Source organism: Prionailurus viverrinus, chromosome B2, assembly GCF_022837055.1.
Source record: "Prionailurus viverrinus isolate Anna chromosome B2, UM_Priviv_1.0, whole genome shotgun sequence".
NCBI lineage: Eukaryota > Metazoa > Chordata > Mammalia > Carnivora > Felidae > Prionailurus > Prionailurus viverrinus.
The window spans coordinates 135,423,899-135,450,585 of record NC_062565.1 but is presented as its reverse complement, the minus strand read 5'-3'; the positions used below and the strand labels follow the sequence as shown (position 1 = coordinate 135,450,585).

General features: G+C 40.7%; 1 protein-coding gene across 4 annotated transcripts in view; it reads left to right on the top strand.

The window, feature by feature from the left end:
• Positions 1-26,687, top strand: part of KATNA1 (katanin catalytic subunit A1) — a 42,422-nt gene continuing 15,735 nt past the window's right edge. The window contains exons 1-4 of one of the 4 annotated variants that reach the window (XM_047859931.1): positions 1-125; positions 12,557-12,731; positions 14,469-14,626; positions 22,446-22,626. In XM_047859931.1, coding sequence (XP_047715887.1) covers positions 12,570-12,731; positions 14,469-14,626; positions 22,446-22,626 — 501 coding nt within the window. In that variant the 5' untranslated portion in view covers positions 1-125; positions 12,557-12,569. Of the gene's footprint in view, positions 126-282; positions 561-12,556; positions 12,732-14,468; positions 14,627-22,445; positions 22,627-26,687 lie in introns of those variants that run through there. The other 3 variants (XM_047859933.1, XM_047859930.1, XM_047859932.1) reach the window with 3 other exon arrangements.

Here is a 26,687-nt window from a genome sequence, read left to right as displayed (position 1 = left end):
CAAACAAATCATTTGGCCCTTGCCACTCACCTGTAAAATGACACTCTGACTTCCTATCCTCTGAGGAGTGTGGAGAAAACCAAGTGGGAGGAAAAAAGAGGAAGAACTTCGAAAAAAATACCGAGGTAGGATACCTGCTACGGTTACAACCTTTCAACCCTCACTTCCCTCCACCCTGACGGCCTCCACGAGGCGGCGCTCACTGCGCAGGCGCGCCCCCGCCTGCCCGGCCCAGGCCCCGGCCGGCGCCCGGCGCCCGGCGCCCGGCGCGCGCACGCTGCCCGGCGTCCTCGCTCCCGGGGCGTCGCCCCGCGTGCGCCGGAGTTGACGAGGCCACCCCCAGCACCGGAAGTGACCCTGGCGGGTTTGCCTTCAAATTCTCGGTGAGGTGAAGCAGCGCCGGGGCTTGTGACGGTTGAACCCAGCAGTGCTGGGTCCCTGAACGGGGCAGAGGGGTTGGGACTGGGCTGGGCCCTGCTTCCTTGCCGCCTCGAGCCACGCACGGCCCTTCCCCTCCGCCTGGCGGTGGGCGGTTTCCCGAGGAGCCTCGGCAGGCACAGGTGAGTGTTCCCTCTCCCGGTGCCCTGGGATCCCCGACTCCCGTGGCCAGCTCGGCGAGGGATTAGGGGCGGACAATGGGAGCCCTCTGCGCATCCCGCTGTGAGCCTGCCCTTGCCTGCGCCGAGGTCTTTCTTAGGTCCTTGATGTTGTCGCTGACACCTGTGGCTCAGGTGACGGTTCCCCTGCCTGAGGAATCCTGTCCAGCCGAGGACTTTGGGGGGCTCTTGGCGATCCCATTTCTAGGCCTGTGTCATTAGAGACGTCTCTGGCCGGAAAAACACGTCTTTCTTTATTTCTTCGCTTTTTTGAGCGAATTTCTCCTGAATCCATCCACGCCCCCGTCCCCAAACCCTCACCCCTGAAAAACCTCGAAAGCCTTGACATTGGGATGCAGCTTCTTTTCTTACATTTTATTGGAGTGGTGTGATAGCGTTGAGGATATTCTTTCTTATTTATTCTGGAGCCAGGCGTGCTCTGGGAGGCTTTTGGCCCTTTTTGTTTAGAGTTGGAACTTTAGAAAATGTATCCCTCTAAACATCGTTTCATATGGCATATTCCACGGTGACGGAGTTAGAGATAAACGTGGGCCCTTAAGTGCCTTACAGTGAATAGTCTCAGCCCTTATTTAATAAAAAATAACTTTTTCTTTTAACTGCCGAGTGCCATTTTTATATCAGTTACTAAATTCCAGCAGCACAATGTTGCATCTTTCTCTCTTCAAAGCATTCACTTATGTGTTGCTCTTTGAAATCAGACCTTTGGTTACTGCTGGAAACATTCCTTCTGTTTTAGAATGTGTGCGATAGATCTTTGCCACAATGATAGAACACCCCGGTGGCAAGAAAGATTCTTGTAAAGTTCAGAGGCCTAAATGTCTCATTGTGCAGCCCTATTGTCTTTTCCAAAGGAGATGATATCTGTAATCAGTAAATTCTCACACAGAAATAGTGGCAGAACTCTTTATTTTGTATTGCTATTAACTTGTGGCCTGTATCATGCCTTAAAAAAAAAAGAGGGGGCGGGGAGTGCTGATCAATTTCCGACATTCCTAGACTGTGGAAAGCTATGCACAGCTCTTCCATGGCATTGGTTATTGGAGAATCTTTTACATTTTACAGATTCAATAGTAGGCATATTATACAACAGATTCTGCATAATATTTTGATACTGGTGTCACCGTTCTGACAAATACTAAGAATTAGAGAATTTTGTAGAATTTACTGTACTTACATTGTTGAATTTCCCTTTACAACAGTGGTTTGGGTTCTTTTTAGCTACTGACTGGTTAAAAAGATAGTGTATCAAATCAATATGGTCAGTGTTGATAACATGCTAAATAGGTTTTGCTTGTGGTGTTTATTGGCACAATTTGAATGTAGCTTTTAAATTACATTTTAATTGTTATATTCACTGATTTATTTTTGTTTTATTCAGGGGAAACTGAGAGAAAGTTTACCAAATATATATATGTGTATTATTTTTTCCTGAGCAGTTTTTTTTTTTTCTTTTGGCACTCTTTTGATAACTTTCTCATGCTTCTTGAGCATTAATCATATGATGATTATAAAGGTAAGAAAAATGCATGCCATGCTGTAATTGGTCATGGGTCACTCATTTATTGTATTTTTTCATAATCATTAGTGACTGACTGTAAATTAGTATTAATGGTTGTTTTTATATCCCAGAGATGAACATTCTGAACGTTGCTTAATAGTGTGTTGTCACTTTTAGAGTTACACACACTTGATTTATTGAAATGCCTTCAAGAAAATGTGTGATTGAGGTTCATTTGTTTCTATTTTAGGACATCAGTTTTACAGATAAATATTTTTAACATTGATGTTGATTTTTTAGCCTGAGCTTAATAATATGTTATGCTTGTTTCTTTTTCGTAACTAAAGAATAACACCTAGGATAGATCAAATGATGTCCCTTCTTCTAAACATCAAGGTTTTAAAAGTTTAATTCTTATTTTTTTTAAGTTTATTTATTTTTGAGAGACAGAGCACAAGCGGGGGACAGGCAGAGAGAGAGCGGGAGAGAGAGAATCCCAGGCAGGCTCTGTGCTGTCAGTGCAGAGCCTGATGCAGGGCCTGAACCCACAAACCGTGAGATCATGGCCTGAGCTGAAAACAAGAGTTGGGCACTTAACTGACTGAGCCACCCAGGCGCCCAGGTTTAATTCTTATTTTTGTCTTCTGTGCGATTCCTTGCAACGGGGTAGGTGCTCTGTAAATATTTCTTGAATGAATGACCTATGCACATTACAGTAAAAACTGCACTTATTAGTGGAGCCCAGTCTAACCCCTTAAAATTGAGTTGATATGGTCTCATTTTTTTAGGTGTGGAGTAGGGAGGTCCCCATATTTGTTGTTTTGGGAGAGAGTAGGAATCTTAGAACTCAGATGTTTGCATCTGTTCCTATTGTGTGTGTGTGTGTGTGTGTGTGTATTATATTTTATTTTTTATTTTTTAAAATTTACATCCAAATTAATTAGCATATAACGCAACAATGATTTCAGGAGTAGATTCCTTAGTGCCCCTTACCCATTTAGCCCATCCCCCCTCCCACAACCCCTCCTGTAACCCTCAGTTCTCCATATTTATGAGTCTCTTCTGTTTTGTCCCCCTCCCTGTTTTTATATTATTTTTGTTTCCCTTCCCTTATGTTCATCTGTTTTGTCTCTTAAAGTCCTCATATGAATGAAGTCATATGATTTTTGTGTTTCTCTGACAATTTCACTTAGCATAATAGCCTCCAGTTCCATCCACGTAGTTGCAAATGGCAAGATTTCATTCTTTTTGATTGCCGAGTAATACTCCGTTGTATTTATATACCACATCTTCATTCATCCTTCGATGGACATTTGGGCTCTTTCCATACTTTCGTTATTGTTGTTAGTGCTGCTATAAACATGGGGGTGCATGTGTCCCTTTGAAACAGCACACTTGTATCCCATGGATAAATGCCTAGTAGTGCAATTGCTGGGTCATAGGGTAGCTCTATTTTTAGTTTTTTGAGGAACCTCCATACTGTTTTCCAGAGTGGCTGCACCAGCTTGCATTCCCACCAACAATGCAAAAGAGATCCTCTTTCTCCGCATCCTCGCCAACATCTGTTGTTGCCTGAGTTATTAATGTTAGCCATTCTGATAGGTGTAAGGTGGTATCTCATTGTGGTTTTGATTTGTATTTCCCTGATGATAAGTGATGTGGAGCATTTTTTCATGTGTCAGTTGGCCATCTGAATGTCTTCTTTGGTGAAGTGTCTATTCATGTCTTTTGCCCATTTCTTTTTTTTTTTTTTTTTAATTTTTTTTAATGTTTTATTTATTTCTGAGACAGAGAGGGACAGAGCATGAGCAGGGGAGGGGCAAAGAGAGAGGGAGACACAGAATCCGAAACAGGCTCCAGGCTCTGAGCTTTCAGCACAGAGCCTGATGCGGGGCTTGAACTCACAGACCACAAGATCATGACCTGAGCTGAAGTCGGACGCTCTACCGACTGAGCCACCCAGGTGCCCCTGCCCATTTCTTCACTGGATCTGTTGCCTATTCTTTTTCCGTCTCTTTGATCACTTCTTTCCCCTAATCCTGAAGGAGAAAACAATAGTCTAAGTCTCTTTGTGGAGATACCACACCACAGCAAATATTAAGTTTGTTAGAAATTTTGCTGTAATATTTTTTATTATTTAAAAGTTTTGACTCTGGGGGTGCCTAGGTGATTCAGTTGAGTGTCCGACTCTTGATCTTGGCTCAGGTCATGATCTCACAGTTCATGGGTTCAAGCTCCAAGTCGGGCTCTGTGCCAACAGTGTGGAGCCTGCTTGAGATTCTGTCTCCCTCTCTCTCTCAAAATAAAGAAATAAACTTTAAAAATAAAATAAAGTAAAAATTTTGACTCTGTTACTTGAATTAAGATTTCATGTTTCATCTTACTTAGTTTAGAGAAATTGATTTAGTCATCAGCTAAAATAAATGCACAAGCCATGTAAGCAAAAGGTTGGTTCTTAACCAACCAAAAGGTTGGTTGATGCCTAAAGTAGGCATCACCTATGGTTATTTTTCTCTTTGATAATGTCTAATCATGAATCTGACTTTCTGGACAATCTGATTATTTTTATTTAAGGAAATTTTTTTTTAAAGTTTATTTATTCTGAGAGAGAAAGGAGCATGCAGGAGGAGCAGAGAGACAGGGAGAGAGAGAATCTCAAGCAGGCTCCACACTGTCAGCACAGAGTGAACGAATTGAGAGATCATGACTTGAGCCCAAAGTCAGAGTTGGATGCTTAACTGACTGAGCCACCCAGCTGCCCTGTGGACAATCTCATTTTTATAAGTGTTCTATTAATTGAACCAGTGGATAGTCTTTACTGTTCATGGTGGTTAAAATTTGGTCAATAGGCTTTTCTCCAAATATATTAATTTCTTCAAAAATTGCCAGATATTGGGGTGCCTGGGTGGCACAGTTGATTAAGCATCCGACTTCAGCTCAGGTCTTGATCTCAAGGTCTGTGGATTAGAGCCCTACAGGCTGACAGCTCAGAGCCTGGAACCTGTTTCAGATTCTGTGTCTCCCTCTCTCTCTGCCCCTTTCCTGCTCGTGCTCTGTCTCTCTCTCAACAATAAATAAACTTAAAAAAATATTTTTTAATTGCCAGATATTGTGCTAGGTAGACCTCATTTCTGTACTTCTGCAGAGTAGTTTTAGAAATGATAAGGTTATATTCTTGGACATTTGAGAATCTCATAAATTTGCAGTGTTGATATTCATTTGAGAAAGCTTTCTTAGAGACTACTGGACGAATGGGAAAATTTATTTTTGTCTCACATTTAATCAACTAAAGACATTTTTTTTAATGTTTATTGATTTTTTAAAATATTTATTTTTGAGAGAGAAATAGAACACAAGTGGGGGCGGGGCAGAGAGAGAGAGGGAGACACAGAATCTGAAGTAGGCTCCAGGCTCCGAGCTGTCAGCACAGAGACTGATGTGGGGCTCAAACCCATGAACTGTGAGATCATGACCTGAGCTGAAGTCGGAAGCTTAACCTACTGAGCCACCCAGGTGCCCCGGTTTGTTTATTTTTGAGAGAGCGAGTGCAAGCGGGGGAAGGGCAGAGAGAGAGGGAGGGACAGAGGATCCAAACTGGACTGTGTGCGGATAGCATTACGAGTCTGGTGCAGAGCTTGAACTCACAAACCGTGAGATCACCATCTGAGCCAAAGTCGGATGCTCAACCAATTGAGCCACACAGGCGCCCCTGATATTATTTTCATAAACACATTGTTTCTTTGATAATCAAGAATTTTTCAGGTCATTTTTAATATGGCCTTGGATTGACTTTTACATTTGTTTGTTAGAAAATGCCAATTCAGGGGTGCCTGGGTGGCGCAGTCGGTTAAGCGTCCGACTTCAGCCAGGTCACGATCTCGCAGTCCGTGAGTTCGAGCCCCGCATCGGGCTCTGGGCTGATGGCTCAGAGCCTGGAGCCTGTTTCCGATTCTGTGTCTCCCTCTCTCTCTGCCCCTCCCCCGTTCATGCTCTGTCTCTCTCTGTCCCAAAAATAAATAAACGTTGAAAAAAAAAATTAAAAAAAAAAAAAAAAAAAAAGAAAATGCCAATTCATTGGATGCTAAGGAATTTTATCTGACTAGAAGTACTCATAACACAGAACCTTCAATGAAGGCCTGGAGTGAATTCTACGAGGTTTGGGATTTTGAATCATGGCCCTCAAAACAAAAAGTAGGGGGAGGCACCTATGTATAAGTAACAACTTGATTTAGAATTTGTTTTTTAGTAGGAGGACATGAAGAAAGATGTGGAGGGGGTCAGTTAAGGAAAAGACATAGAGGCTTGACACCCAACTCCTCTAGAGCCACTGTTTACTGCCAGCGCCTGGCCCCAGCTCTACTCTTCTAACATCGTTTTCCAGACTAGGTGTCACCGTAGGGCATTTATAGCTTTAGGGTAGGAGCCATCACACAGTTCTGGTCAGGAAGAGTTGAGGACCAAGGAATGTGAGAGTGCTGAGGGTCGGGAACTGGACAAAGATAAGAAATCTTAGTGGTTATAACAAAAACCTGGCAGTATGCGTTCCTTCAAAGATTGATTATCTGCTGTGTGCCAGACATGGCTCTGGGTGCTGGGGATCGGTCAGTAAGTAACAGAGAGCCATGGTCTCTGGGCATGGAGCTTTTATCAAGATGAAATATTTACAGTGGTCATGATTCCATGGAATCACTATTTAGGTCATGGAATTTTTTGTCCTTTGGACCTCAGATGCTCAGTCTTGAGTTAGTTCATAGCTGTATTTCTTCATAACAAATTACTCCAAAACTTAGTCCCTTGAAACAACAAACTTTTATCTCACAGTTTCTTTGGTTAGGCTGTGGGCATGGCTTAGCTGGGTGCTTGTGCTTCAGAGTCTTTCCCAGGCTGTAATCAAGGTAGCAGTCATGGCTGCAATCAGCTCAAGACTCAACTGAGGAAGGATTGGCTTCCAGGCTCCCTTACATGGTGATGGCAGGATTCACCTCCTCACTGGCTGTTGGCCTGGGGTCCCCCTCAGTTCTTTGCCATGTGAGCCTCTGCACAGGACAGCTTAGAGCTGCCAGCAAGAGGCTGTGAGCAAGATGGAAGTCACAGTCAAATCTCAGAGGTGACATTCCATAATTTTTGCTTATTCTGTCTATTAACAAGCTCATATTCAAGGGAAGGTGATTACACAAGGGTAGGGATACCAGGGGGCATCTTAGAGGCTATATGTTGATACAAGACTCTTCTTTTGTAGGGTGTATTATTTGTTTTTTTCCTTAGCCTTCATCTTCTTTCTCCACTTATTCTGTATCTTACCCTCCAAAGATACTCTAATATATTTAATATGTGTTTTTCGATGTGTATATATCCCTGACAAAAGAGTGTTTTATATAGTATATATATTTTGAATTTACAAAATGCTGTTGTGATCTAAATCTTGTTCTGTGTCTGGGTTTTATTTCACCCAACCCTGTATTTCAATGATCTATGCATGTTGCTATTTTTAAATTTTGTCAATTGCTTCCTCTTCTACATGGTATTCCATAGTATGCATCCACCACATTTTCTTACCCATTTCTCTAGCAGGGAATAAGTTGATTGCCTCCAACTCCTTGATTTCTCAAATAATTCTGTCATTAACATCCTAAAACAAGTCTCTGGATCTGCGGGTGAGACTTCCTCTGGAATATTTAGAGAAGAGTGGGATTTCTGGGTTGTAGTATATTTGCACATGTAATTTCTCTAAGTACTGCCAGATTGCTCTCCAAAATGACTATAGCAGTTTATGTCTACATATTATATGTGAGGGTTTCTTTTTTCCCAAATCCTTGCCAGTACTTAGTATTATTAGATTTACCATTTTGTTTTGAATCTGGTGAATGTAAAAGGGGTTTCTGATTACTTTCATTTGCATTCATCTGTTAATAGTATCTGTACTTGTAGCCATTTGGATTTTCCCTTCCATGAATTGTCCTTTATTCTCTTTATTTTTTTCGTACGAAGTCCTTTTGTCCATTAGAATGAGGAATTATCAGAATGGATTTTCTTTTGTTGAGAGCAAGAGAAAGAGACAGGGAGAGAGAGCATGCATGGAGGAGGAGGAGGGGCAGAGGGAAAGGGAGAGAGAATCTTAAGCAGGCACCAGCCACTTCCAGTACAGAGTCCAACACAGGGCTTAGATCATGACCTGAGCCAAAATCAGTCAACATTAACTGACTTGAGCCACCCAGTTGCCCCAAGGATGGATTTTCTGATCTTAAATTACCTTTGCTTTCCTGCGATAAATCTTTTTTTTTTTTTAAGGTTTATTTACTTAAGTAATCTCTACACCCAACATGGGGCTCAAACTCACGACCCCAAGGTCAAGAGTTACATGCTCTTCCAGTTGAGCCAGCCAGGTGCCCCCTGGGATAATTCTTGATCAGAGATAGTGTGTGTTTTGAAACATTGTTAGCTCTTATTTTTGTTCATAAGCAAAATGGGCTTTATATTGTTCTTATTCAATTTTGAAATTGAGGTGAGCCCAGCCTCCTAAAAGAGTTGGTCAGTTTTTCCGTTGTTTTCTCAGTCAACTTTTATGTGATTAGAATTACCTTCTATTTAGAAGGTAGTTGTAAAACCCACCTATAAAAAATCCTCTGGGCCTGAAGCTTTTTAAATGTAGAGGTCTCTCATTAAAACTTCATTTTCGGGGCGCCTGGGTGGCTCAGTTGGTTAAGCGTCCGACCTCGGCTCAGGTCATGATCTCACGGTTTGTGAGTTTGAGCCTCGCGTCGGGCTCTGTGCTGTCGGCTCGGAGCCTGGATCCTGCTTCGGATTCTGTGTCTGCTCTCTCTGCTCCTCCCCTACTTGTGTTCTGTCTCTGTCTGTCTCTCAAAATAAATAAATAAATAAATAAATAAATAAATAAATAAATAAATAAATAAATAAATAAATAAATAAATGTAAAAAAATTTTTTTAAACTTCATTTTCTAGTAAATAAGAGAAGAAACATTTTGAAAGGAGAAAAAAATTATTTTCTTTCAATTCAAGACTGTCTAGTTATTTCCTCTTTTTCATTTTGTATTTTATTTATTTGCATGTTCTTTTTTCTTTTCCTTTAATCAGACTTGCCAAGATTTGCTTCTCAATTTTTTAATGACTCATATTTTGCTTTTTTTAAAAAGTCTTTTCCAGTGTTTTGGGATTTTCTTCCTCTCCTTTCCTCTCCCCTCCCCTCCCCTCTCCTCTGTTCCACTCTCCTCTCCTCTTTGTTTTTATTTAAATTTGGCCCTTTATCTTCTCCCTTCATGTACTTTTTGGTCTGCTCTGTTAGTCTTTATCTAGCTTCTTGAATTGATGGCTTAGCCCAATTATGTTTACTTTCTTGGGGGGGGGGGGGGGGCGGTGTGCTGAGTCTCTGCTGTCTTATTCAACCACCTTCATCATTTCCTGATGTCCCAGTTGTGTGCTGTCCCAGTCCTGCCAGTAGGGATTCTGAGCCTGGAAACTGATATTCCTAAGAACTGTCTTTCTTAGTTGTTACCATCTAGCCTAAACTGAATGGAAGTGTGGCAGCAAGAGACCACTCACAGAGCTGTCCTGTTGACCTCTGTTTTTATCAGTTCCCCAATCTATCCAGGCCTAGGTTTGCCATGATGTCTCCATCCAGCTGCTCTTCTGACCTATAGCAGTAAGTGTGGGTAGGGTCAGCAAGGATGGCCCAGGAGAATAGACCTCAGAAAGGCACAGATAGAAAAATCTAACCTGGCCCTATTTCCCTCCAAGCTGCCTTGTACCTCCCCACACAGTGGGACCGAAATCACCATCTGGTATTTCAGTGTTTTTTCAGAATTTTGTATTCAGTTCTAGGATCCATCAACCTTCTACAAAGTAACTGTGGCTCTTCTAGAATTGGTTTTCAGGAAGGGGGCCAGTTGCTGTCTTGGCTTCTTAGTTTGCCCCCTACTTAGGAATTGAACCTCATACTGAGATTAAAGATGTTTGGGTTTAAAGATCCTAATAAGGGGTGCCTGGATGGCTCAGTCGGTTAATGTCCTACTCTTGCTTTCGGCTCAGGTTATAATCTCATGGTTTGGGAGTTTGAGCCCTGCATCCGGCTCTGCACTGACAGTTTGGAGCCTGCTTGGGATTCTCTTCTTCTCTCTCTGTCCCGCCTTCTCTCTCTCTCTCTCTCTCTCTCTCTCACACACACACACACACACACACACACACACACACACACACAAAGTCTAGTGACACCTGGGTGGCTCACTTAACCAACCAACTTCAGCTTAAGTCATGATCTCGCGGTTCGTGAGTTTGAGCCCCACATTGGGCTCTGGGCTGACAGCTGGAGCCTGGAACCTTCTTCGGATTCTGTGTGTCCCTCTTTCTGTGCCCTTTCCCTACTTGTGTTCTGTCTCTCCTCTCTCTCTCTCTCTCAAAAATAAATAAACATTAAAAAAAACTTAAAATAAAAAAGTCTATAAAAAAGTAAAGATTCTAGTAAATAATACATGAGATGTATTAAGCCTAACTGGGTAGAGGCACAGCAGCTGCGCCTTTATTTATTTATTTAACTTTTTTTTTTTTTATTTTTGAGAGTGCACGCAGGTGCATGGGAGATGGGCAGAGAGAGAGGGAGACCGAGGATCCCACGCAGGCTCCGTACTGAGAGCAGAAAGCCCTGTGTGCGGCTCGAACTCACGAACTGTGAGATTATGACCTGAGCGGAAGTCAGATGCTTAACTGACTGAGCACCTGGGTGCCCCCGCAGTTGTGCCTTTTGCTGGTTAGAGAATGCGAACTGCCAAAGACTGGCCGAGAATGGAAGCCTGAGGCTCTTGGTGTGATTTTGACAACCTTGCGTCTCCACTGAGGTGATCCCATCTCCCTGTAATCTCTGTCCTAGGGAGCAAGTGTCCTCCCTTTTCTGCTCTGCTGTAGATAGCAGTGCTGGTTTTTAACTTTTCTGTCCGGCAATATTTCCTATTAATCTTGCTTTATACAGTCCTCTAATTCCGGCTCTGTGGGTTTGATTACCTTCTCTTGTCTATTTGGCAGGAAATCTTTCTAGTCCTGTGTGTAATGTAGTGTTTGTTAGATATTCCTGGTTGGTCTGCCATCATTCTCCTTGCTCTGCACACTAGCTAAACAGTCTGCACTAAATTAAACTCAAGAATTTTGCTTGGCATGCTTTTTCACAAAACCTCATCCCCGATTAGAGAATTTAAATAATAACACAAGAGCCATAGTGGTCTCTATCAGACTTAAGCTCTGTTGCGTCACTTGACCCATAGGTGGGGTGGGGAAGGGAGGGGTCAAAACCACAATTTTAAGAAAGCCTCTGGCTAGATTAGGCTAGCTAGAGAGGGCCCCACATTGAAGTCATCTCTGTTCATCTGTGAGACACAGCTGTTTGAGTAGCCCACTGACAAAAGGAGTCAGAAAAAAATCATCTCGTTTCCTTCACACATCTGTCTCTTCTCAGCTTTCCTGTATTTTCTAGTTCCACAGCCTTGGAACTTCATTCATTTGAACTCAGAGCAGTTCTTTCACCGTGCGTTTCAAATTTCTTTTTATTTTGAGAGCCACTACCCTAACTTACTCTGAACTACACCATGCTATGTGCAGTTAGTAACAGCAATTATTGTCAACATCAACGAAGCTGACATTTACCGAGCGCCTCTTTCTGATGCTTTATAGCCACATCCATATATCCATATCCTACTAATACAGAGACTGTGATAGAGATAGTTTTAGGGAAGATGCAGGGAAGGTTGACATCCTATTATTTGCCAAGTAGTATGCTAGATACTTTAAATAGTCATTTATTCCTTATAGTGCACGTCTTGGGAAGTAGTACTATCTCAGTTTTACATATTGAAAAACTGAAGCTTAGAAACGTTAAAGGATTTGACCAAGGTGTCAGAATTAGAATTCTAACCAAGATTGTTCTAACTTCAAAACACATGTTTTCAAACCACCTTCCAAAACTGTCTGACATTGTGCATTTGCTCTGCACTTGTTCAGTAACACTTGCATGTCGTGCACTGAGGATAGTCTCACATCTTTCAGATATAAATCCTGCTCTCCAAGAAAAGATAAGACATATATCAGTAACTGTAATTCAGAGTAGGCACATGTCTTGCTATGAAAGGTCCCAGTAAAGTGCCAGGGGGCATTAGAAGGCAGAGAGTTTATTTCAAACTGAGAAGTTCAGAGGGCAGACAGACTGGGAGAACTGCCCTCTGAGCTGGGCTTTGACACATCAGGGCTCGTTTCCCCATGGGAACCTAGAAACTTCTTTGAAGGAGTGGAAATGGCATGAGCAAATACAGAGATGGACAGCGCAGTGTGTGTGATTGTGAGCATGTTGACGGAGCCCTGGAAAGTATACTTGAAAGAAACTCTGTGTTGCAACTTATTTTTCAGAGACCTGTGAAAATGTTTCTTTTCTTTTTTTTTTTTTAGCTTACAATTGAGCATGAGTCTTCTCATGATTAGTGAGAATGTAAAATTGGCTCGTGAATATGCATTGCTGGGGAACTATGACTCTGCCATGGTCTATTACCAGGGAGTTCTTGACCAGATGAACAAGTATCTGTATTCAGTCAAAGATACCTATCTCCAGCAGAAATGGCAACAGGTGAGAATCGTGGCTGCTGTGTGTTTTAATGGTGTAAGTACTCAGAAGAGAAGACGTGGAGGTTGTTAGGGCTTTTTGCAGTTATACATGAAGAGTGATTTGTTACATGGATTTGTATACAATGTTACTTGAATTTTTTTTTTATATTAGTAATAGTCTATATTCACCATCATCGGTATTATGAGTTCTCAATTATAGTTGTTGGAATCTAATAGATGAAAGAAATAATTTTGACCTTTTTTTCTAAATCACATTTGTTACCTTTTACCTGGTAAAATTAGAATGGACTTTATTAAGCCATTGTTGAAACTGCAGATGGCACCCGGATCTCATGGGTACCGTACTTTCTGTAGACTGTTAGGAAGCAGACTATATTTGAATCCCATTTGAGGAATGTTAGTCACTGAAGACCAGTAGAAATTTACAGGTGCAAAGTGTAGAAATTATAAGTCCACTTGAAGGTGGCATTTCTAACAAGGTTCAGCTTTATCACGGAGGAAAACAATATGACAGAATTTAATAGTCTTTTTGAGCCGGTCTTCTCGGTTGAATATTTCCCTCAGATTCTACTAAACTGCTTCTTTGAACTTATTCCATACTTGTCCTTAATTTCTTTAAAAGAGAGAAGTATCCTACCTCTTTGAACTTAAATCTTTTCCCCTAAATCTGTCTGCATGTCCCTTACATTACCAGAAGAGGGAAATAGTTTATTTCATAGAGTCTTAAGTTTGTCACTGAAAGATTTTTGTTCTGTAGGCTGGAGACTTTTATTTTAAAAGTCTAAGCCTTTTTTTTGTAAAGATACTAAATCATTTAGCTTTGTTTTTTAAAAGACTTATTTATTTATTTATTTATTTATTTATTTATTTATTTTTCAACGTTTATTTATTTTTGGGACAGAGAGAGACAGAGCATGAATGGGGGGGGGGGCAGAGAGAGAGGGAGACACAAAATTGGAAACAGGCTCCAGGCTCTGAGCCATCAGCCCAGAGCCTGACGCAGGGCTCGAACTCACGGACCGCGAGATCGTGACCTGGCTGAAGTCGGATGCTTAACCGACTGCGCCACCCAGGCGCCCCAAAAGACTTTTTTATTTTTATGTAATCTCTACATCCAACATGGGGCTCAAACTCACAGCCCTGAAATTGAGAGTCACACGCTCTACCAACTGAGCCAGCCTGGCACCCCTCGTTTAGTTTTCAAACAAAACATTACCAACTTTATTTCAATATTTTGTGTATGTTGTTTTTAAATTGAGTCAGCAATGCTTAAAACAATCTTGGTTGTGTGTGAATTGGGCCATTTTCATCTGAAGCCATATCTTTCAAACTGTGGGTTGCAGTCCATTAATGAGTTATGAAATTAGTGCATTCTCATCACCATTTTGAGAGTCAGTCACATACCATGAAAACCATTAGAGAATTAACTTAGAAAAGTATTATTCAAACTTTCCAAAAAGAAAGTTTTAGCTATCGTCAATTTGTTATGTAATTTGAATATGAATCATAAGTCAGGAACGTGGCTTAATTATTCAGAATATTTAATTCATTTTGTCTTGCAATTGAAAACAAAAACTTAATCATTCTTAAAATTTTGACAGAATATTTGGGTGTGATTTACAGTATAGCTGATGTCAAAATGGAGGTTTCTAACATGTGTAATAAATGGCCCTAGTTTAATCTTGGCAGTGAATTATCAGTTACAGATATAAAGAGTCATATTCTCCGTTGAAACCAGGTTTGGCAGGAAATAAATGTGGAAGCTAAGCATGTTAAAGATATCATGAAGACACTGGAGAGCTTTAAACTAGACCACACTCCACTGAAAGCTGCCCAACACGAGCTTCCAGCGTCCGAGGGGGAGGTCTGGTCCCTGCCTGTACCTGTTGAACGAAGGTAAGTAGACACCTTTTAAGAAACAAATTAGCATAGGAAACTGACAACATTGGTCACATCTAGGAGGACTAGGTGGCAGGGAGAGGAACAGGAGAGCATTTTTTACTGAATGCCTTTTATAGCGCTTATACTATGGGTCATCTAACTATGACCTATATGACCTATATCAATAAATTGAACTTAGGTGGAAATAAGCCGAAAACATGCTTTTGTGAATGAGCTTATAATAGTGGAGACATTATCTGAGGGAAGGAACATGGGGCTGGGAACTGAAATATCTGGGCTCTCATTCTATCTTTTCTACTTTCTGTAGTTTTGGGAAAAGCATGTAACCTTTTCTAGGCCTCTAATTTTTCTTATGTAAAGTGAGGAAGTTAGATTAAAACAGTGGTTCTCAAATAGGCTATCACAGAATACTTCTATTCATCAAAATTGCTAAAATGAGAAATGGGCTTTTTAAGAAAAATAGTTTAATAATTTTTTTAAAGTTTATTTATTTATTTTGAGAGAGAGAGAGAGAGAGAGAGAGAGAGAGAGAGAGAGAGAGAGAGAGAAAATCCCGAGCAAGCTCCACACTGTCAGTGCAGAGCCTGACTCAGGGCTTGAGCTCATGAACCGTGAGATCATGATCTGAGCCAAAATCAAGAGTCAGATGCTTCACCAACTGAGCCACCCCGAAAAATGAGTTGTTTTTTTTTTAAGATTAATTTTGAGAGAGAGTGCAAGCGGGGAGGCGCAGAGAGAGAAGGGACAGAAGATCCAAAGGGGGCTCCGTGCTGACAACAGTGAGCCCAATGCAGGGCTCGAACTCACAAACCATGAGATCGTGACCTGAGCCGAAGTTGGACACTCAATCTACTGAGCCACCCAGGTGCCCCAAAATGGGCTTTTTGATTCACAGAAAATAAGTAAATAAATAAATAAAATGTTCTCTATTTTAGGTTTCTCTTTGACATTTTCCCCCCAGGTTCCTATTACCTGTAGCTGGCCAATATCACTTTAGTAGTGATATTTCCGGAATGCTCTACACAGCCAGTTGTGCTTAGTTTCACTGCACATTTTTTAATGGATATCACTTGTCTGTTTCACTGACATAACAGATTTCCTAGTTTGTATTGTGGGTTTAAATGTGCAAATATAGCATTCTGTGAAGAACACCAACTTGCAGATTCTTTGCCTCCTAATCAGTTTGAGAACCTTGCACTAAGACATCGCTCAGATGTTTTTCAGTTTCACGTTGTCATTGTAACTCTCAATTCTTGATTGTATTTTACAATAGGTGTTAGATATTGAGTGCTCACGTGTCCTAACCACTATTAGAGACTACACATGTTATTTCATTTATTCACAGTTAGCCTTTCAAATAAGCCATGTTCTTTTTTTTTGTATTTTAGATAAGATAGCTTGAAGTACAGTGCAGTCAGATAACTTTTTCCCATTATCACAAAGCTAATAATTGGTGGAGCTAGAGTTTGAACCCAGATATATTTGATTACAAAGCTGGAATTCTCTGCCATACCACTTATTCTCAAACTCTAGTATACCTAAGATCTATTGGGAAACTCATTAAAATGTAGATGCTGGGTGTTCACTCCTGAGAGTCTGATAAAATACGGGCATACCTAGGAGATAGTTGTGGGTTCAACAAAGTCACATAAATATTTTGGTTTCCCAGTGCATATAAAAGTTATGTTTACACTATACTGTAATCTGTTAAGTGTGCAATAGCATTATGTCTTAAAAAAAACAATGTACATACCTTAATTGAAAAATATTGCTGAGGTGCCTGGGTGGCTCAGTTGGTTAAGCATCTGACTCTTGGTTTTGGCTTAGGTCATGAACTCGCAGTTTGTGAGTTCAAGCCCGCATGGGGCTCTGCAGAGCCTGCTTGAGATTCTCTCTCTCTCTCTCTCTCTCTCTCTCTCTCTCTCTCTCTCTCTCTCTTCCTGTGTGTCTCTCTCTCTGCCCACTCCACATGCTCTCCCTCTCTAAATAAATAAATACACTTAAAAAAATAAAATAAAAATATTCTGTTGCTAAAAAATGGTAACCGTTATCTGAGCTTTCAACAAGTTATAATCTCCGATCACAGATCACCATAACAAATCTAATAATAATGAGAAAGTTTAAAACATTACAAGAATCACCAAAATGTGACACAGAGACACAAAATGAGCAAATGATGTAGGAAAAATGGCACCAACGGACTTGATAGGTTGCCACAAACCGCAGTTTGTAAAAACACATCCAACACATCCAACAACATCCACATCATACTAGTGGTCCATGGGTCACACTTTGAGAAGCACATGCCACAATGCTCCCTTTCCACTTTATGATCAGCTAATGGGTACTGCCACTTTAATTTTCCTCAGCTCCAGGTAAAAGTACTAATATTGTGTTATTGACTCATAACTTTTTATTTAATTTTTTTTTTTAACGTTTATTTATTTTTGACACAGAGAGAGACAGATCATGAACAGGGGAGGGCCAGAGAGAGGGAGACACAGAATCCAAAACAGGCTCCAGGTTCTGAGCTGTCAGCACAGAGCCCAACGCGGGGCTCGAACTCACGGACCGTGAGATCATGACCTGAGCGGAAGTCAGACACTTAACTGACTGAGCCACCCAGGCGCCCCAACTCACTTTTTAATATTTACTAAATTTTTCCTTTGCTCATAAGCACTTATTTGTACTATTTTTTCTGTTATATTTTGGTTTTAAAGGGTTATGTATAATCTACATAGTTAACCATGTTCTTATTGGTTGTTTTCCCCTTTTTGTTATTATAAAGTCAATATTTGTGGGTGAATCTTTTTCTACATTTATGGTTACCTTTTTCTTAATTTCAGTAGAACAAATCATAGCTGAGTCAAGTTGCGTTTTTATTTTTTCTTGCCTAGAAATATGTTTTACTTCTATTTACTTTCTTTTTTCTTTCCTTTTTCTGGAGAATCATCATTTGGCCCATGTATTATTAGTCTGTTCGTGTTGCCATAACAAATTGCCCCAGACTGGATGACTTAACAGAAATTTATTTCTTTATTTTTCACAGTTCTGGAGGCTAAAAAGTCCAAGATCAAAGTACTAGCTAGTTTGGTTCCTGGTGAAGACTCTTCCTAAGCAGACAGCTGCTTTCTCTCTGTGCTTACATGGCAGAGGGAATGAGCAAACTCTGTGTGTCTCTTAGAAGGACACAGTCCTCACATCAAGGCTTTATTTAACTTTTTTTTTTTTTTTAAAGTAGGCTTCACGCCCAGTGTGGGGCTTGCACTCACAACCCTGAGATCAAGAGTCACATGCTTTACCGAATGAGCCAGCCAGGCACCCCCAACTGTAATTAATCCTGTACCCTAAATGGTTTCATTGGGAGTGAGGGATTTAACATAATGAAGTGGGGGAGGGCACAAACATTCAGTCCATAACATCCCTGTAACTCATCTCTCAGTCATTGGTAAGAACTTTCCAATGAATACATGTGCCCAGTGAAAATTTAGTTGATTTCAATGTTTTGTTTTTTTTTATTTTGAGAGAGAGCATGAGTTGGGGAGAGGGACAGAGAGAGAAAGAGAGAGAGAGAAAGAAGCAGGCTTCATGTGCAGTACAGAGCCCAATGTGGGGCTTGATCCCACAACCCTGGGATCACGACTTGAGCCCAAATCAAGAGTTGGACTCTCAACCAGCTGAGCAACTCAGACACACCCCCCTTTATTTATTTATTTTTAATTAAAAAAAAATTTTTTTTTAATGTTTATTTCTGAGACAGAGCATGAGTGGGGGAGGGGCAGAGAGAGAGGGAGACACAGAATCCGAAGCAGGCTCCAGGCTCTGAGCCATCAGCCCAGAGCCCGACGCGGGGCTCGAACTCACAGACCGTGAGATCATGACCTGAGCTGAAGTCAGTTGCTCAACCGACTGAGCCACCCAGGTGCCCCATATTTTTAATTTTTTTTAATGTTTATTTTATTTTTGAGAGAGAGAGAGACAGAACATGAGCAGGGGAGGAGCAGAGAGAGAGGGAGACACAGAATCTGAAGCAGTAGAACAAATCATAGCAGGCTGAATCTGAAGCAGGCTCCAGGCTCTGAGCTGTCAGCACAGAGCCTGACGCGGGGCTCGAACTCATGAAGCATGAGATCATGATCTGAGCCGAAGTCGGACGCTCAACCGACTGAGCCACCTAGGCGCCCCTGTAAATTTCTCTTCTTTGACGTTATTTGCTGCATCTTTGTTTCTTCCTGTAGTTTATTTTACTTGCTCCCTCAACTGACTGTCCTTCAAACCTATTTTTTGTTTGCCTTCATTTGTACTTATGCTTAAGAGAGCTTGTTCATTCTTGAACTCTGTTGGTGATTCTTGTAATCAGCTAGATTTTAGTCCATTTAAGAACAGATTCAGTTGATCCAGTTTTCTCTTCTATGGTTGTACGCAGAAATGTCGACACAAGGAGGTTCACTGAGCCTTTTATTTTTTATTTTTTTTAATTTTTTTTTTAACGTTTATTTACTTTTGAGACAGAGAGAAACAGAGCATGAACGGGGAAGGGGCAGAGAGAAAGGGAGACACAGAATCGGAAGCAGGCTCCAGGCTCCGAGCCATCAGCCCAGAGCCCGACACGGGGCTTGAACCCACGGACCGCGAGATCGTGACCTGAGCCAAAGTCGGACGCTCAACTGACTGAGCCACCCAGGCGCCCCCACTGAGCCTTTTAGAGCAAAGATTAGAAATAGCTTCAAAGCTATAAATGTGATTTTTTAAAAAATATTTTTTAAAAGCCAGTTAATAGAGCAGCCTGGGTGGCTCAGTTGGTTGAGCATCCAGCTCTTGATTTTGGCTCAGGTTGTGATCCCATGGTTGTGGGATTGAGCTCAGCTCCGTGTGGCGCCTGCATAAGATTTTTTCTCTCCCTCTACCCCTCTCCCTAACTCATGCACTCTTTCTTTCTAAAAAATAAAAAATAGGGGCACCTGGGTGGCTCAGTTGGTTAAGTGTCTGGCTCTTGATTTGGGCTCAGGTCACAACCTCACAGTTGGTGGGACTGAGCCCAGCATCGGTCTCTGTGCTGACAGCATGGGGCCTGCTTGGGATTCTCTGTCTCCCACTCTCTGTGCCTTTCCTTAGTGTCTCTCTCTCTCTCTCTCTCTCTCTCTCTCTCTGTCTCCCTCCCTCCCTCCAAATAAATACACTTTAAAAAATAAAATACAATTTAAAACCTTTTAAAGCTAGCTAGTATCCCTCAAATATCTTCTTATCTCACAATAAAACCCAAAGTCTTCATCATATCCTTCAATAGCACATGAGTCTTGTTTCCCTACCTCTAGGACCTCAGGTCTTACCATTGTCTTCCTCTGCGAACAGGTCACACACACAGATGCTTCAGTTCTTTGCACTTGCCTTTTCTTCAGCTCAGATGTTTATGACTTGTTCTTCATTTCCTTCGGGTCTCGACTTAAACGTCACCTCAGGAAGGTCTCTGAGCAGATCTCCTACCTGAAATTCCACCGCCCCCCAATCATAGCCCCTACCCTTCTTTATTTTTCTTGATAGCACTTAGCATCATCTGACGTGCTGTTCATATCTTCGTTGATGCCCCTTCTCCACACACATATACATACGTGTACGTAAGTCTATAAGAGTAAAGGTTTTATTAAACTTATATAAATGCTTTATCCCTAATGCATAGAGTAGTGCCTATCAATAGTAATAGTTCAGTAAATTGTATTTTGGATGAAAGAATAGCTAGCAGTAAGAAGTGGATAAAATGTGGTACACTTTATACGTAATTGCCATCTAGTCATTAAAAGCCATTTATGAGGTGATGATACAGGAAATGTCTTATGATATGAGGAGAGAAAATACGAGTGCATGTGTGTACATTGGTTCCTATTTTGTTTAAATAAAAGGCAACTATAAGACGGTAAACTAATATGTTAAGTGGCTAACTTTGAATAATGGGGTTACAGGTGACCTTTATTCTTTATAGTTGATTATGTCTCAGTTTTCTGTTTTATATTATTTTTCTAGTAAGGGAGAAATAAATATATGTTTTAAAGAAATATCTCCACTTGACCATCCAGGTGTCTAAATCCAAAATTGAACCCCTGTCATTCCTTCCACATTGGTTTGGCTTTTTTATCCTGTCAAATCCTCATTCTCAATTTTCCATGTCCAGGAGTATCCAAGTACATCTCTTGGACTCTTCTTGCTTACTGCCTTAAGCTAGGCCCTCGCCTCACGCCTCAGTGACACTTGTAACCTGCCCATATCTCCCTGCTTTCTGTTTCCTTTATCAGCGTATCTTATACAGCACTAGACTTGTCATTCTAAAACCTTATCAGCAGCATTTAGCTAAGAGCCAAGCCTCTTGAACTGGTATTCAGATTTCCTACTTACTGAACCATCTTCTCTGTTCAGTATCATCTCTGAATGCTCACCATTGTTTTTATGGTTAGTGTCTTTAGAATCCTTTACCTAAATTATGCTCATTAAAAAAAAAATTTTTTTTTTAATGTTTTATTTGTTTTTGAGACAGAGAGAGACAGAGCATGAGTAGGGGAGGGGTAGAGAGAGAGGGAGACACAGAATCCGAAACAGGCTCCAGGCTCTGAGCTGTCAGCACAGAGCCCAATGTGGGACTCAAACTCACAAACTGCAAGATCATGACCTGAGCCGAAGTCTGACGCTTTACTGTCTGAGCCACCCAGGCACCCCGCTTATGCTCATTTTGATATCTTTCCTTTTCTACACTGATTTTCTTATCTGCAGTTATACCCTTGTGTTTAGTTCATCTCCTGTGTTTCCAGGCCCAGTTTATTTTCGGTCTTCTTGAGGTCATTGATAGCACTAGATCTCTTTACACTTTCTGGTATGCTTGCCTAGCTTTATGCATCTCTTACCTTTACTTGAGGTATTTGAGGATCGGCCTCTCTTACCTTTTCTATTGCTCATTTTAATGGCCCCAACCAAGTGTAGGACTCTGAGAAATATTTGAGAGGTATGAATCCTGCCTCAGAAATAAAGGTGACATAAGGCAACGTATGTGAATGTAAAACACTATACATCAGTCCTCGTAACTGTCCGTAGCAAAATGGTGAAATTTTATTAATTAAAATATAAGAACTATGATATATTCTAAATCAAATAGTGTCAACATAGGGCACACAGGTGGGTGGCTTGGTTGGTTAAGTGTCCAACTCTTGATTTCGGCTCAGGTCATGATCTCACAGTTTGTGGGATGGAGCCCTCTATCGGGCTCTGCGCTGACAGTGCAGAGCCTGTTTGGGATTCTGTCTCTCTCTCTCTCTCTCTCTCTCTCTCTCTCTCTCTGCCCCTCCCCCAACTTGTACTTGTACACACATGCACTTGCTTGTGCTCTATCTCAGGGAAAAAAATAGTGTCAACTTGCACATGTACCAGTGGATAAATGTGAATTCTGTACCTGCTGTGTTCGGTTCTTTTTATAAAACTCTTCGTTGATTGCTGTCTTGTCAGTTTCCAAAGAATCAAACTAATTTTTCGTTAGTACATCAGTACTTGATGTACACTAGTTATTTCCTCTCAAAGGAGAGGTGATGATCATTTCTGTTATTTTTACCATATAACCATACTGCAGTCTCTTCTTCTCGTTAAATCTGTGCCAGATTTATACGTTAAATCTTAGATTTCAGTGACTTAAATTTATTCAGTCCTGTCTTGTATTCCGTTATTGCCTTGGTTTCGTTAGTTCATAAACTTTAACTTACACATGATAATGTGTCCATGTATATTTGGACTACCTCCAGGAGTTCATTATGATTTTCATGATCTTGCGTCTAATTAGGCCCTCGCCAGGACCTAGAAAACGCCAGTCTCCTCAGTACGGTGACCCTAAACCGCACAGTAATCGACCAAATACAACTGCCAGAGTTCACCGTTCATCTGCACACAGTCTGCACAACGACAGAGGGAAAGCTGTTCGTTGTCGGGAAAAGAAAGAGCAAAATAAAGGAAGAGAGGAAAAGGTAACTGTTACTGATTTTCATAAATTAAATATTTATTAACTTAAAAATGAAGACACTATAAATTTTGATAATTGTTAGTGGTTGAAACCACCAGACTGTATAACAAAACCTTAGTCATATTCCACCTAGGATTTTTCCCACTCACTATTAAACAGATATTTTTGGGTATTTGTTGTATCTTTATATCTTGATATAATTTAAGACTTGGAAACAAGTTGCAAGCATGGTGTAAGGAATTTCCATATATTCTTTACCGAATTTTAACAAATATTTTGCCCCTTTTGCTTTATCATCTACTTTCTATATACTTTTTTTTTTTTCTGAAGCATTATGAGTAAGTTGTAGATATCATGCCCTTTTACCCTTAAATACTTGATAGTGTATTTCCTAAGTACTTGGACATTCTTTCCCATAAACACAATCTGTTGTCACAAGCCATATATTTTACATTGATCCATAGACCCTCATAAAATTCAGCCAGTTATCCCAGTAATGGCGTCGAGCTCATCTAGCCTCGTGCAGCAAGAGAGCACACGCTGCGTTTGGCTGTCCTGTTTCCTTAGTCTCGTTGCTGTGAAAATGTTCTCGGCTTGCTCTTTTTGTTCTTGCTGTTTTGGGCCTGGCATTTTTGAAGAGTGCAGGCCAGTTATTTTGTACAGTGCCTCTCTGTTTGGGCTCTTCTGATGTTTCCTTGTGATTAGATTAAGGTTATACATTTTGGGCAGGAATACCATTGAAGGGAAGTTTTGTTCTTTGCAGTGTATTATGTAAAGAGGTACAGGATGTTTATTTGTCCTGTGACTTGAGATAAATTGGAGTGCTTTGTTAGGGTGGTGTCTGCCTGGGCTCTCCACTGCGAAGTTGTTCTTTCTCCCTTTATAATAATTTGGGGGGAGACACCTTGAGACTATGTAAAGATCCTATTTCTCATCACCATTTCATTTACTTGTTTTAGCATCCAGTGATCCTTGCCTAAATCAATTATTCCTATGACAGTTGAAAAATCATGGTTTTCTAATACAGCAAAACCTTGGTTTGCAAGCATAATTTGTTCTGGAAACATTCTTGTAATCCAAAGCACTTACATATATCAAAGCAAATTTCCCCATAAGAAATAATGGAAACTCAGATGATTCGTTCCAAAACCCAAAAATATTCATATAAAAATGATTACAATACTCTCATATAATACAAAATAATAAAGAAAATACAATATATAAAGAAGAATAAATAAATTAACCTGCACTTAGCTTTGAAAATTTTCGTGGCTGGTGTGAGGGAGATGAGACAGAGGAGGGTTATTGTGTAGGATGACTTTGACTATCACTAACGGAATCACTGCTGTCTATTAGCTCAATAGAATCTTTTTCTGCACAGAGGCCATTGTATATGCTTGCACGGATGTTGACTACAGTACTATATTAATGAACTCTTGTCATATACTGTATTTAACATAACTGGAACTAAGGCAGGAGAAGAAAGGGTCTATATCTCAGGCAGCCTGACCTAGAAGGAAGCAAAACATTCCTAAGCTTACTCTCGTATGAAAAAGCAAAGACTGTCCATAGGTGCTTTGAAGTGACAAAAATATACTAGTGCCAGTTGTGGGCACCTTCCAGCGTTCTGAAAAATCACTGATTCCTGCCAAACACCGCAGCCTGAGACCAGGGATCCGAGCATGGGAGACTATTACCCACAATTCCGCAGAGAGAGAGAGAGACGGAGAGAGAGAGGAACCATTGGCTCACTTGTGATCTTGTGATGTTCAGCATCACATACTACTTGTGGTGCAAGACATAACTCGTGTATCAAGTTAAAATTTATTAGAAATGTTTGCTCATCTTGTGGCACTAGCAAAACAAGTTACTCGCAATCCAAGGGTTTACTGTAATTAGATGCTGAATGGTGGTAGTAACTAGTGACTAAAAAGAACAGACTTCTGGGTGGCTGCGTGCCTCAGTTGGTTGAGTGTCTGATTTCCGTTCTCGTCATGATCTCGGTTTTGTGAGTTCAAGCCCCATCTTGAGCTCTGCGCTGGCCCTGCGGAGCCTGCTTGGGATTCTCTCTCTCTGCGTTTCCCCCGCTTGCAGTCTCTCTGTCTCAAAATAAATAAATAAACTTTAAAAAAAATAGGAAGAACAGACTTCTTAGAAGAAGAAGATGATGGTAGTCAGAAAACTTCATGGAATAAAACCATTAAGCCATAAAAGGTGAATAGACTTTTATCCTATTTAAAATCTTTTATTACATATTCATTTTAGAAAATCAGAAAATAGAATAAGTAAAAACCCCTCAAACTCACATTCCTACTCTTCCTGAGATCTGTTAATCCCATGGAATATCCTTTTCCATATACATGACTTTTTTTTTTTTTTTTTTTTTTTTGCCAAAAGTGGAATCATAAAGTAATCTGTTCTTTTCAGCAGTCAGTATATTCTGACAATCTTTCTATATTGAGCTGGTCTGTTCTAAATAGTAGCTGTACAAATGACTAGAGGAAATGAAATACAAGCACAGACACGTGCTCTTTAGTGCATTTTTTTTTTTTATTTTTTAAAAAATGTTTATTTTTGAGAGGTGAGGGAGGGACAGAGAGAGAGGGAGACACAGAGTCCAAAGCAGGCTCTAGGCCCCAAGCTCTTAGCACAGAACCTGACTTGGGGCTTGAACCCATGGGCTGTGAGTGAGCTCGTGACCTGAACTGAAGTTGTACACTTAACCAACTGAGCCACCCAGGCGCCCCACAGTGTTTCTCTTCAGGTCTTTTGCCTGTTGTCAAAATGGGTTGTCCTTCTACCGTTGGGGTTTGAGAGTTCTTTATTATTGTTTTATTATTATTGTTAATTTACATCCAAATTAGCATATAATGGTTTCAGGAGTAGAATCCAGTGGTTCATCCCCTACATAGAACACCCAGTGCTCATCCTAGCAGGTGCCCTCCTTAATGCCCTTTGCCCATTTAATCCATCCCCCCACCCACACGCCCTCCAGCAACCCTGAGTTCTCTATTTTTAAGAGTCTCTTATGTTTTGTCCCCCCCACCCCGTTTTTATATTATTTTTGCTTCCCTTCCCTTATGTTCATCTGTTTTGTGTCTTAAATTCCACATATGAGTGAAGTCCTATGATATTTGTCTTTCTCTGACTAATTTGGCTTAGGATAATATACTCTAATTTTATTCTCGGTGTTGCAAATGGCAGGTTTTCATTCTTTTTGATTCCTGACTAATACTCCATTGTATATATATATATATATATACCACATCTTCTGTATCCATTCATCTGTCGCTGGACATTTGGGCTCTTTCCATACTCTGGCTGTTGTCGATAGCGCTGCTATAAACATGGGGGTGCATGTGCCCTTTCAAAACAGCACACCTGTATCCCTTGGATAAATACCTGGTAGTGCAGTTGCTGGGTCGTAGGGTAGTTCTATTTTTAATTTTTTGAGGAACCTCCATACTGTTTTCTAGAGTGACTGCACCAGTTTGCATTCCCCCAGCAGTGCAAAAGAGATCCTCTTTCTCCGCATCCTCGCCAACATCTGTTGTTGCCTGAGTTGTTAATGTTCGCCATTCTGACAGGTGTCAGGTGGTATCTCATTGTGGTTTTGATTTGTATTTCCTTGATGATGAGTGATGTTAAGCATTTTTTCATGTGTCAGTTGGCCATCTGGATGTCTTCTTTGGAAAAGTGTCATGTCTTTTGCCCATTTCTTCACTGGGTTATTTGTTTTTTGGATGTTTGTTAAGTTCTTTATAGATTTTGGATACCAACCCTTTATCTAATATGTCATTTGCAAATATCTTCTCCCATATTGGTAGCCTTTTAGTTTTGCTGTGAGAGTCCCTTATATATTCTGGGTACTAGCCTTTCGTCAGATACGTGTTCTGCAACTATTTTCTTTCAGTGTGAAACTTGTCTGTTCGTTGTTTTATTTTTATTTTATTTTATTTTATTTTATTTTATTTTTTTTAATTTTTTTTCAACGTTTTTATTTATTTTTGGGACAGAGAGAGACAGAGCATGAACGGGGGAGGGGCAGAGAGAGAGGGAGACACA